The sequence below is a fragment of the Sycon ciliatum genome, chromosome 12 (genome assembly GCF_964019385.1).
Source record: "Sycon ciliatum chromosome 12, ocSycCili1.1, whole genome shotgun sequence".
Lineage (NCBI taxonomy): Eukaryota > Metazoa > Porifera > Calcarea > Leucosolenida > Sycettidae > Sycon > Sycon ciliatum.
In genome coordinates this window covers 8124455-8137878 of record NC_088654.1, presented here as the reverse complement: position 1 = coordinate 8137878, position 13424 = coordinate 8124455, and the positions used below count along the sequence as shown (strand labels likewise).

Below are 13424 nucleotides of genomic sequence, written 5' to 3'. Positions count from 1 at the left end.
TTCATTTTGCTGATCTTCTTTTACGAGTGGCAAGATATGGGAGACGTTTAAATAGACCGGTGAGCTACAATCATTGGATTACATCAAATATACTGTCATCGCCTGCGAGGCACAACTGATTTTGTAATCTTGTATGATCCACGAGCGAATGCAGACATACATATGCTGGTGTAGTTTTATGATCTTAGTGGAAAACCAACAACATACAATGTAGACCTACATTGGACCGTGTAAAATAGACAGTATACACATATACATCAAACTAGGGCTGAAACGCTCATTCACTCTTAACGATTAACCATTAACGCTTTCGATCGATTTATTGGTTTTATCGATACTTTCTCGTTTCTCAAGCACATTATAGCAAATTTCGTTCTCGATAGACAAAACTTCTATAAAATCAACTCGGGTATACTAAGCACCAGCGAATAGCATACAGCAATATTGCAAAATGTGCATTGAACTTCAAGTGATAACTCAAAAACAACCCAAACAACTGAAAGATAAAACTAGCAGTATTGTCAATTTAAAAAAAAACCATACACATGTAGGTGACGCCATCATTTATGCAACGAAGTTGACAGATATATATATAATATATATGCTGTTTGCGTTATGCAGAGCTCACTGACTTGTCAGTTTGAGCACTCTGGCAAGGTACGTTCGGGCCTGATTGGAAATTTTTATTTCCATTGCTATCAGGTTCGGCCTCATTTCCTCTGTGCTGCGCTGATGAGTTCAAAAAGAACGAAACAGCATGCTGTCCGCAGATTGAGTACTTCGCTCCTGCCTTTGTAGCAGTTGAGCACTCTTGCGTGGGGTAGTGCCTTTGCTGTTTGCGTTATGCAGAGCTCACTGACTTGTCAGTTTGAGCACTCTGGCAAGGTACGTTCGGGCCTGATTGGAAATTTTTATTTCCATTGCTATCAGGTTCGGCCTCATTTCCTCTGTGCTGCGCTGATGAGTTCAAAAAGAACGAAACAGCATGCTGTCCGCAGATTGAGTATTTCGCTCCTGCTCTTGTAGCAGTTGAGCACTCTTGCGTGGGGTAGTGCCTTTGCTGTTTGCGTTATGCAGAGCTCACTGACTTTTCAGTTTGAGCACTCTGGCAAGGTACGTTCGGGCCTGATTGGAAATTTTTATTTCCATTGCTATCAGGTTCGGCCTCATTTCCTCTGTGCTGCGCTGATGAGTTCAAAAAGAACGAAACAGCATGCTGTCCGCAGATTGAGTATTTCGCTCCTGCTCTTGTAGCAGTTGAGCACTCTTGCGTGGGGTAGTGCCTTTGCTGTTTGCGTTATGCAGAGCTCACTGACTTTTCAGTTTGAGCACTCTGGCAAGGTACGTTCGAGCCTGATTGGAAATTTTTATTTCCATTGCTATCAGGTTCGGCCTCATTTCCTCTGTGCTGCGCTGATGAGTTCCAAAAGAACGAAACAGCATGCTGTCCGCAGATTGAGTATTTCGCTCCTGCTCTTGTAGCAGTTGAGCACTCTTGCGTGGGGTAGTGCCTTTGCTGTTTGCGTTATGCAGAGCTCACTGACTTGTCAGTTTGAGCACTCTGGCAAGGTACGCTCGGGCCTGATTGGAAATTTTTATTTCCATTGCTATCAGGTTCGGCCTCATTTCCTCTGTGCTGCGCTGATGACTTCAAAAAGAACGAAACAGCATGCTGTCCGCAGATTGAGTATTTCGCTCCTGCTCTTGTAGCAGTTGAGCACTCTTGCGTGGGGTAGTGCCTTTGCTGTTTGCGTTATGCAGAGCTCACTGACTTGTCAGTTTGAGCACTCTGGCAAGGTACGTTCGGGCCTGATTGGAAATTTTTATTTCCATTGCTATCAGGTTCGGCCTCATTTCCTCTGTGCTGCGCTGATGAGTTCAAAAAGAACGAAACAGCATGCTGTCCGCAGATTGAGTATTTCGCTCCTGCTCTTGTAGCAGTTGAGCACTCTTGCGTGGGGTAGTGCCTTTGCTGTTTACGTTATGCAGAGCTCACTGACTTGTCAGTTTGAGCACTCTGGCAAGGTACGTTCGGGCCTGATTGGAAATTTTTATTTCCATTGCTATCAGGTTCGGCCTTATTTCCTCTGTGCTGCGCTGATGAGTTCAAAAAGAACGAAACAGCATGCTGTCCGCAGATTGAGTATTTCGCTCCTGCTCTTGTAGCAGTTGAGCACTCTTGCGTGGGGTAGTGCCTTTGCTGTTTGCGTTATGCAGAGCTCACTGACTTGTCAGTTTGAGCACTCTGGCAAGGTACGTTCGGGCCTGATTGGAAATTTGTATTTCCATTGCTATCAGGTTCGGCCTCATTTCCTCTGTGCTGCGCTGATGAGTTCAAAAAGAACGAAACAGCATGCTGTCCGCAGATTGAGTATATTATATGTTAGGTACCTCCTCCCGTACCTTTTCTAGCTGGCCTGCATGCACTTGCGTACGCACCTTTTGTCTCCTTTTGCTCCGTTGGCCTGGGTAGCTACTTGCGCACCCATATTTGCCATAGCTACCCAGGCCCTTTATCTTGCCGTTTAGACTTGATCTCTCTCTCTCTTTTCTCACTCGTCAATAATCACCATGTAGTCGTTTCGTTCGTCTTGGTCTCTTGTCTCGTCGTCTGTAATGAATGTCGTTCCCACTAACTTGTTCCCGTTGTCAGTCGTCCTGTTTCGAACTCAACATTGGCGCCCGATTATTGATCGACCCACGACCCTGAGATCATCCCATGCCCAGCCGTCCTCAACCACCATTCGTCTCGTCTATGTCAACCTCGTCTCGTCCATGTCAGCCTCGTCTCTCCTACGCCAACCTCGTCTCGTCTCTATCAACCTCGTCTCTCCTACGCCAACCTTACCTCGTCTATTCTCGTTCAAGCCATGCAGGTCAGCTACCTTTCTCTCTTTCTTTTTTTTGTATGCTTCTTCGTCAAATTTATTTTCGTGATTTTTTTTTGTAGTGTGTGCGCGCGCGTGTGTTCGTAAAACATAACCAAGTTAGGGGTCCGATCATGGTGAGCCACGCTCTAATTTTTGGATGTTTAGCAAAAGTGTAACTAGGCTGTATTAGCCGTGCAAAATACTAGTAATTCACGTTCCTCGTCAAACTCCAATAGTTATTACACACAATAAGTAGTACAGGAATGATGTGTACGAGTGCATTTTTAGTATACACTTTCGTGAGATCCATGCGCGCGTGCAGTATGTGTGTGTGTGTGTGTGTGTTTTCTCCTCCAGTTCATTTTTTTAAATCTTTTTCTCTCTTTTTTTTCTCTCCGCGAGGACGCGGGATTTTTTTCATGGAGGGGTTGTATGTTAGGTACCTCCTCCCGTACCTTTTCTAGCTGGCCTGCATGTACTTGCGTACGCACCTTTTGTCTCCTTTTGCTCCGTTGGCCTGGGTAGCTACTTGCGCACCCATATTTGCCATAGCTACCCAGGCCCTTTATCTTGCCGTTTAGACTTGATCTCTCTCTCTCTTTTCTCACTCGTCAATAATCACTATGTAGTCGTTTCGTTCGTCTTGGTCTCTTGTCTCGTCGTCTATAATAAATGTCGTTCCCACTAACTTGTTCCCGTTGTCAGTCGTCCTGTTTCGAACTCAACATATATATGTTGGACTCAGTAGAGCGTCCAGCCCCTATATGATGTCCAACCCCTATATAGAGTCCATTGGTCCAAAATCCACTGTACAGAGTCCAGACTTGGAATCAACTGTGAGCTCAAAGTTTAGATGGACATCACTCGCTGTATAGAGTCCAGCCAATTGGCTTCACCCCTTTATAGAGGCCATTGGTTCAAAATCAACCGTACGGAGTCCAAACTTTGAAATCAACTATAAAGATTAAAGAGTCTTATGTGGACAACACTCCCTGTATAAAGTCCAGCCAATTAGGCATCCCCTATCGAGTTCGAAATTAGACATAGGATCTGCTGTAAGCAGTGAATATAACCAGAAAACGGCCTCCCTTTAATCCTTTACATCATTCACTTCTCAATGTAAAAATATGTATTGAGGCGCCACTGCAGCCACTTCATTACATAAAAAAGCCTACAAACACCATCCTCAAATCAAGTGGTCTCTTCGCAGACGCTGCAAATTACAATATCTCAATCATGTAGTGTTGCCAAATAATTGTGCACGCACACACACACATGCACACACCCACACAACGCCAAGAAAATGCCTAGAAAAAAAAACAAGAATCGAAAGAGAATAATGGAGAGCCCAGGTTGAATTTTTTGTTTTCAAATTATTGCGCGCGCGCGCGCGCACACACGCACACACACACACACACACACACACACACACACACACACACACACACACACACACACACACACACAAACTTGTTCAACGTCAAGAAAACACCAAAAAAAGAGTAGAGACACAATACACACACAACTCCAACAGCCATGCAAACGTCCACCCATTTACAAGTAAAGTCAAGAGGGATAACAAATAATTATACGAAACGAATGCATACCTGGGCGGATGCACGCACGTTTACATACATGTAGTAGTGTAAGAGAGTAACATAGTGCAGTAGTCGGCATAATACTAGCACATGCTGAGAGTGCAATAGCAAGCTTCACCATTGCTCATGGCCATGCAAATGTTCAGCAGCACTCAGTTCCGCAAGCTTCTGAAGATCAGCACACCTGCAACAAATATATAGCACAAGGATACGCTTATTACCGTAATGATGCATGGGAGCACACAACTACCAAGTTCTCAACGAATGTGAGGCTCAATGAAAATCAAACCACTCAAAGACCTGTGAACAGGTGACGGTGGGGACAATAATCTATTAGTAATACGAGGAATAAGATCGTTTGTGCACACTCAAGACGCACAGACACACCACCATACATGTAGTGTACACAGTGTTTCACTTCACTGCAACTAAATTGAAATGAGATGATTTGAACAATCTGTACAGCGTTGCCGTCAGTCAGTCTTCCCCAAGATGGAAATGCAATGATTTGTTGTCACGAGGCAGTTTCACTGACACAATGTCATGTTCGTGACATCAAAACGGTTACTTCAGGGAGAAGCTTTTTCTTGTCATTGGCATACAAGCAATCCTCCTACTACTACTAGTACACTGACACTGCGTTTGTGGATCCCATTGTATTTGACATCATACTAGAGGAAGAGTGTCGTGGAGTTTCACATAATTATCACAGGGATAAAATACATTTCTCATGAAATAATTATAATAATTGATGATAGCTAGACGATCGTATACGATTGATGCAAAGTCCTTGCAGTCCTTGAGGACTATTACGAAGTGGTTGATTACTTTTAGGGCATTCATTCAAGCAACATCAAACAAACGCGATACGCTCCTTGAAAATGGAAAAACATTCAAGCATAACGACAGAACCGTGAGCAGACCAATCGAAACGAGTAAAAGCTTCCTTACCTCAGTCATCGTCCTGCCATGTAGTTGGACAGCCTTTTGACACGGTGGTACAGGCAGCTCTTGTCCAGTCAAACAGGGGTATCCTTGTGGCGTCGAACGAAAGAGAGTGTCAGTGTATCTGACTCGTCAGATTGGAACTGTGCTGAACTTTTCTCTTTCTCCGCTTTCTGCTTTCATCCCTCGCTCTGATGAAACCGTTCAAACGTCTTACTGGCAGCAATGGCCAGCCAAACAGGGGATCCTTGTGGCGTCGAACGAAAGAGAGTGTCAGTGTACCTGACTCGCCAGATTTGAACTGTGCTGAACTTTTCTCGTTCTGCAATTTCTGCTGTCATCCCGCGCACTGATGAAACGTCTTCAGAGAACCACAAGACACTTTCCAGATTTGATTTTGAACGTCTCCTTATCCTCCTTGGTTACCTCGAGACAGATTACTGTCAGCAACTTCACAGCAGAACTGGCAGCCATGGCTGAAGTGAAGAAAGGAATGCGCTGCCACCAGGCAAGCAAAACTGAAAATGAATTGTTCTTTTTCGGGCACAACACACAGGACAGCGTGACTGGATAAAACTGGACTCCTGGACTGTGAATAGGGGACTGGTAGAAAAAGTGTACTCCTTATAGGGGATTGCGCGGCAGGTTGAAGCTGATCAAAACTGAGTGGACTCCTGGACTCTGTATAGTGGATTTTGGACCAATGGACTCTATATAGGGTGCTGGACATCATATAGTGCATGGACTCTATACTGAGTCCTACATATATATATATTAACTGGTTTGAGGGAAAGAGACAAACGGGAAAAGTCTGAAGAAAAAATTGACTGTCACCACCAGGACTCGAACCAGGGACCCTCGCTTGTAGCCAGCGATATACACTCAGACACAAAGGATCTCCAAGTTTCTCAGTGTTGCTACTCTTAGTTTCGTGCAAAAGCACTCTTCAGGCAACTTACTCTTCTCTCACATCAGTATCCCTTTACATACCAGAAAAAAAGCACCCTAGGTGGGAATCACAGGTGGAGAAAAGAAGCACGCTAGCCAGTCTAGGTGGGAATCACAGGTGAAGGTAAGTGTGGTGGTGGTTTAACCCACCGTACAGCCAATCCGTGAAGACTGATGTTGGCGCGACATTCCTGAGACCTGTCAAGCGCCATGTCCCAGAAGGATCTGCCCTCAGAAAAATATTTAACAAAAACACGATCAAAGTCAGCTACAGCTATTCGCCTAACTTAGCCTCGATAATCAAGGGCCACAACGCGAAAGTCCTCAGACAGCCGGAAGAAAAGAGATGTAACTGCCGTGTCAAAGCAAACTGCCCACTCAACGGGGACTGCAACGCCAGCGAGATAGTGTACGAAGCTATAGTGGACTCCAATCTCAGCCGGAAGAAGTATATCGGCATCTCCGAAACCCCGTTCAAACTCCGGTTCAACAACCACACGTCATCGTTCCGGAATGCCCCACACAGAAACAGCACAGAACTGTCAAAGCATGCATGGGCATTGAAGGAGGCAGGTGAAGACGTCTACATCTCGTGGAGAATCAGGCAGAGATCCAGCGCCTACAAAAAACTTCGAAGCGGTGCAACCTATGCCTATCGGAGAAGATTGCCATAATGAAGAGTGACAAGGCATCGCTCCTCAACACCAGATGCAGCCTGGTCACAAAATGTCGCCACAGCACCAAGTACCTCCTATCGGAGGTGACCTGAACTGTAGACTGCGCTTGCTATCTGTTACACATATACAGAACTCCTGCTATCTAATGTGCATGCATCCTACTGCCACACTTCACTTTCTGCACACCACCCGGCCTGCGCGATTGCTCACACCACCACACTTGCCACACTTACCTTCACCTGTGATTCCCACCTAGACTGGCTAGCGTGCTTCTTTTCTCCACCTGTGATTCCCACCTAGGGTGCTTTTTTCTGGTATGTAAAGGGATACTGATGTGAGAGAAGAGTAAGTTGCCTGAAGACTGCTTTTGCACGAAACTCAGAGTAGCAACACTGAGAAACTTGGAGATCCTTTGTGTCTGAGTGTATAACCCCGCTCTGTCTTAGGACATTGAGCACTTTTTTGCCGACGCAAGAAATACTTCTATTGTTCTATATATATATATATATATATATATATATATATATATATATATATATATATATATATATATATATATAAGCAGATTGTATATATATATATATGTAGGACTCAGTATAGAGTCCATGCACTATATGATGTCCAGCACCCTATATAGAGTCCATTGGTCCAAAATCCACTATACAGAGTCCAGGAGTCCACTCAGTTTTGATCAGCTTCATCCTGCCGCGCAATCCCCTATAAGGAGTACACTTTTTCTACAAGTCCCCTATTCACAGTCCAGGAGTCCAGTTTATCCAGTCACGCCGTCCTGTGTGTTGTGCCCGAAAGAGAACAAACACATTTTCAGTTTTGCTTGCCTCGTGGCAGCGCATTCCTTTCTCCACTTTAGCCATGGCTCCCAGTTCTGCTGTGCAGTTGCTGACAGTAATCTGTCTCGAGGTAACCAAGGAGGATAAGGAGACGTTCAAAATCAAATCTGGAAAGCGTCTTGTGGTTCTCTGAAGACGTTTCATCAGTGCGCGGGATGAAAGCAGAAATTGCAGAACGAGAAAAGTTCAGCACAGTTCAAATCTGACGAGTCAGGTACACTGACACTCTCTTTCGTTCGACGCCACAAGGATCCCCTGTTTGGCTGGCCATTGCTGCCAGTAAGACGTTTGAACGGTTTCATCAGAGCGAGGGATGAAAGCAGAAAGCGGAGAAAGAGAAAAGTTCAGCACAGTTCCAATCTGACGAGTCAGATACACTGACACTCTCTTTCGTTCGACGCCACAAGGATACCCCTGTTTGACTGGACAAGAGCTGCCTGTACCACCGTGTCAAAAGGCTGTCCAACTACATCATTCGGGCAGGACGATGACTGAGGTAAGGAAGCTTTTACTCGTTTCGATTGGTCTGCTGTTCTGTCGTTATGCTTGAATTTGTTTCTATTTTCAAGGAGCGTATCGTGTTTGTTTGATGTTGCTTGAATGAATGCCCTAGAAGTAATCAACCACTTCGTAATAGTCCTCAAGGACTGCAAGGACTCGTATACGATCGTCTAGCTATCATCAATTATTATAATTATTTCATGAGAAATGTATTTTTATCCCTGTGAAAATTATGTGAAACTCCACGACACTCTTCCTCTACAAATTATAGTATGATGTCAAATACAATGGGATCCACAAACGCAGTGCCAGTGTACTAGTAGTAGTAGGAGGATTGCTTGTATGCCAATGACAAGAAAAAGCTTCAAGCTAATACTCGTATTCCCTGAAGTAACCGTTTTGATGTCGCGAACATGACATTGTGTCAGTGAAACTGCCTCGTGACAACAAATCATTGCATTTCCATCTTGGGGAAGACTGACTGACGGCAACGCTTTACAGATTGTTCAAATCATCTCATTTCAATTTAGTTGCAGTGAAACACTGTGTACACTACATGTATGTTGGTGTGTCTGTGCGTCTTGAGTGTGCACAAACGATCTTATTCCTCGTATTACTAATAGATTATTGTCCCCACCGTCACCTGTTCACAGGTCTTTGAGTGGATTGATTTTCATTGAGCATCACATTCGTTGAGAACTTGGTAGTTGTGTGCTCCCATGCTAAAAATAGTGGCGGTCAATTCATCAGCCTTGCAAGCTGTTGAATGGTGTAATCCCAGCACAAGTTGCTATGTCTAACATAGCTGTTCTCTATCATCGCTCCCGCGATGGGCATGTCTGAGGTGTGTGTGTGTGTGTGTGTGTGTGTGTGTGTGTGTGCGCAATAGTTTGAAAACAAATAATTGATCCTGGGCTCTCCATTATTCTCTTTCGATTCTTGTTTTTTTCTAGGTATTTTCTTGGCGTTGTGTGGGTGTGTACATGTGTGTGTGTGCGTGTGTCACGACGTTGACATGATGTTCAACGTCATGAGATTATTTGCAGTACACGTCATAGTTTGTGTTCTCTACCCCGGTTTTGTTTCCGCGTTCCCACACCGAAGCTGGGCCGCGTGTTTATTATTTCTACTGACTCACTCACTTCTTAGCGACGTCCTCCATGTTTTTTCCTCCTTTTTTCTCTGCGCAAGTGCCTTGCGTTTTAGTCGTCGTCTTCTTTCAGTTCACAGCAAGAACAAGAGTTATTTACCTCTTGTGCAGTGTCAGTCAAATTCAGTCAAATCAAGCTCTCCCGATCCCAAGAAACTGCCTGACGTGTGCACAGCGTGCACAATAATTTGGCAACACTGCATGATTGAGATATTGTAATTTGCAGCGTCTGCGTAGAGACCACTTGATTTGAGGATGGTGTTTGTAGGGTTTTTCATGTAGTGAAGTGGCTGCAGTGGCGCCTCAATACATTATTTTTTATCTTGAGAAGCGAATGATGTAAAGGATAAGGGAGAGGCCGTTTTCTGGTTAATATTCACTGCTTACAGCAGATCCTATGTCTAATTTCGAACTCGATAGGGGATGCCTAATTGGCTGGACTTTATACAGGGAGTGTTGTCCACATAAAGACTCTTTAATCTTTATAGTTGATTTCAAAGTTTGGACTCCGTACAGTTGATTTTGGACCAATGGACTCTATAAAGGGGTGAAGCCAATTGGCTGGACTCTATACAGGGAGTGATGTCCATCTAAACTGAGCTCACAGTTGATTCCAATTTTGGACTCTGTACTGTGGATTTTGGACCAATGGACTCTATATAGGGGTTGGACATCATATAGGGGCTGGACGCTCTACTGAGTCCAACATATATATATATTTAAATAGAGAGGTAGGCGAACAAAATTTATATACACACAACAACAAGGTTGTAAGTTTCATAACACTAAAAGCTTTTCACCCATTTTCATCAGTAGGTACATGGGAATGAGCAAGAACGAAAACGAAGCCATTATTTATACTGGGGGTAGAGAATCGGCAAGAATATTCTTACGCGCCTCAAGTTCACACTACACTACCATAAGAATGTATGGAGCAGTGGAAAAATGCGGGAAACAACACATGAAGGGAATGCAGATATATATATATATACTCAATCTGCGGACAGAACTGTTTCGTCCTTTGTGGACTCGTCAGCGCAGCACAGAGGAAATGAGGCCGAACCTGATAGAAATGGAAATAAAAATTTCCAATCAGGCCCGAGCGTACCTTGCCAGAGTGCTCAAACTGACAAGTCAGTGACCTCTGCATAACGCAAACAGCAAAGGCACTACCCCACGCAAGAGTGCTCAACTGCTACAAGAGCAGGAGCGAAATACTCAATCTGCGGACAGAACTGTTTCGTCCTTTGTGGACTCGTCAGCGCAGCACAGAGGAAATGAGGCCAAACCTGATAGCAATGGAAATAAAAATTTCCAATCAGGCCCGAGCGTACCTTGCCAGAGTGCTCAAACTGACAAGTCAGTGAGCTCTGCATAACGCAAACAGCAAAGGCACTACCCCACGAAAGAGTGCTCAACTGCTACAAGAGCAGGAGCGAAATACTCAATCTGCGGACAGAACTGTTTCGTCCTTTGTGGACTCGTCAGCGCAGCACAGAGGAAATGAGGCCGAACCTGATAGCAATGGAAATAAAAATTTCCAATCAGGCCCGAGCGTACCTTGCCAGAGTGCTCAAACTGACAAGTCAGTGAGCTCTGCATAACGCAAACAGCAAAGGCACTACCCCACGCAAGAGTGCTCAACTGCTACAAGAGCAGGAGCGAAATACTCAATCTGCGGACAGAACTGTTTCGTCCATGTATATATATGCATGTGTATTTTAATGATAGTGGCAAGCCAACGACAAAGAATGTAGACATACATCAGACCGTGTACACTAGACAGTCGATACATATACATCAAACCATGCACATATAGGTGACGTCAGCGTTAGAAAGTTATCAGCACGTAAAAGACAAAGTGTGATTGGACACAGACTTGCTTGATACAAGGGATATGCAAGGTGTTGGCATAGTCGTCACTGCTACGCGAAACCCTGGAGCTGCACCAGCACAAAACAGCACCTACACCGTGGGAGGTAGGGGCATTGCAAGGATAGTAGAAAACCTTTATGGTGTTGGACCCTTTGTACCTCCTTGTGAACCAGGAGGATGTTCCATTTCATCAGTCATGCCACTACTCTGGTCTGGATTTGGAACCAGAAGCTCCTAATGGTGGGTTTGTTGGTTGTTTTCTGCCTGCTGGTGTTCTGGCTCCTGTTGCTGGTGTTGTGGCTCCTGTTGCTGGTGTTCTGACTCCTGTTGCTGGTGTTCTGGCTCCTGTTCCTGGTGTTCTGGCTCCTGTTGCTGGTGTTCTGGCTCCTGTTGCTGGTGTTCTGGCTCCTGTTGCTGGTGTTCTGGCTCCTGTTGCTGGTGTTCTGGCTCCTGTTGATGGTGTTCTAGCTCCTGTTGCTGGTGTTGCTCCTGCGGCACGTTCACTGTGGAGTAGCCTGCCATGGTTACGTGTTGTTGCGGGACAGCGGAGGCGGTGGTACCCGTCAATGAGGCGGGTGTTGTTGATGCAGCAGTGCTATTAATAGACTGAAGACCCTCTTCACGGGGATGGCTACTGAGGTGCACATCAAAGTTATCCGCCTTTGTAAACCGATGATTACACATTGGGCATTGAAAAGGCTCCTCGCCTGTATGCTTACGCCTGTGCCGGGAGGCGGTAGTACCCGTCGATGAGGCGGGTGTTGTTGATGCAGCAGTGCTATTTGAAGGCTAAAAACCCCTCTCACAGGAATGGTCACGGAGGTGCGTATCTAAGTTATCCGCACTTGTAAACCGATTATTACAGATCGGGCATTGAAAAGGCTCCTCGCCTGTATGCGTAAGCCTGTGCCGGTCTACGCTTCTAAGGCAAGTGAAGCTGAGGGTACAGCCGTCATGACCACATATAAATCTATTCGATGATTCTAGTGCCATACTACAAAGAATGACAAGGGCAATCAACCGCAAGGAAGGCTAGTTCGTCGCTCCTCTGATGTAAATGCAACACGGGGATGGTACTGGCCAAACTGGTATTCATGCCAGGCAAGGTAATGGTGAATTGTTATGGTACTATGATTTGGGTGTTGATCTAGTAGTTTTAAGTAAGCGCTGTCTGTGAAGCTGTGCGTGAATGTTCGAGGCTGGATAAGTTTCACGACTAGCGGTGTCATTGTAGGTTTGGATACTGTTATCAGGAGGCTGCGTACAGAGTGTGAGGCTGTTGTAGCCAGAGAGCTGTTGGGGCATTGACAGGGCTAGCAATGTGATGTTAGCGCAGGGTATGTGCCTGGTGGTGTCAGAAAGGTGTGTTGATGGTGTAGGTCAGGGATGTAGAGGCAGGCACACCAGTGTGCTTGAGGAGATATTTGCTAATGTCATACTATAGAATAACCGAGTAATCACTCATCAATGAAATGAACAATATTTTTCCTTAGCTCGGGCGTAATTATTCCAAGCTTAAAAGTGTTTCTTAGCCGAAGTAGGCAGTGTTGCAATCACCTGCAATCACTGCGGGTTTTTTGACGCGTGATTGCAGGAGTTTGTGTGCGCTTAGATTTGTAATACGAACGCAGATGCCTGTGTATACGTGTGGACATGTGTCTATAGGTGTGTGTATATGCGTGTGTGCGTGTGTTTGTGCGTGTGCGAGTAAGGGTGTTGTGGGTGGTAGGGTGTCCTGTGTGTGCGTGCGCCCATGTGCAAGTTAGGGTGTTGTAGGTGGGTGTATGTGTGTGTGTGTGTTAGTGTGTGCGTGTATGTGTGTGGGTGTTACTATGTGTGTGCGTGTTAGTATGTGTGTGTATGGTGTGTGAGCGAGATTAAGCGCGTACTTGTTAGTGCTAGACCTGCACCTACTGCATCTGCTTCTGAAATAGCCCGTCCCTGTAAACATTCACGCGATTACTCCTCTCGCTATCGTATTATCCCACATCTTGCCACTTAGATATACC

General features: G+C 45.2%; 1 protein-coding gene across 1 annotated transcript; it reads right to left on the bottom strand.

The window, feature by feature from the left end:
* Positions 1 to 11649: 11649 nt before the first annotated feature.
* On the bottom strand, positions 11650 to 12099 carry LOC135827932 (ataxin-8-like). Its single transcript, XM_065340368.1, has one exon. It carries the CDS (start codon positions 12097 to 12099, stop codon positions 11650 to 11652), a length of 450 nt encoding a protein of 149 aa, XP_065196440.1.
* Between the last annotated feature and the right edge of the window lie 1325 nt (positions 12100 to 13424).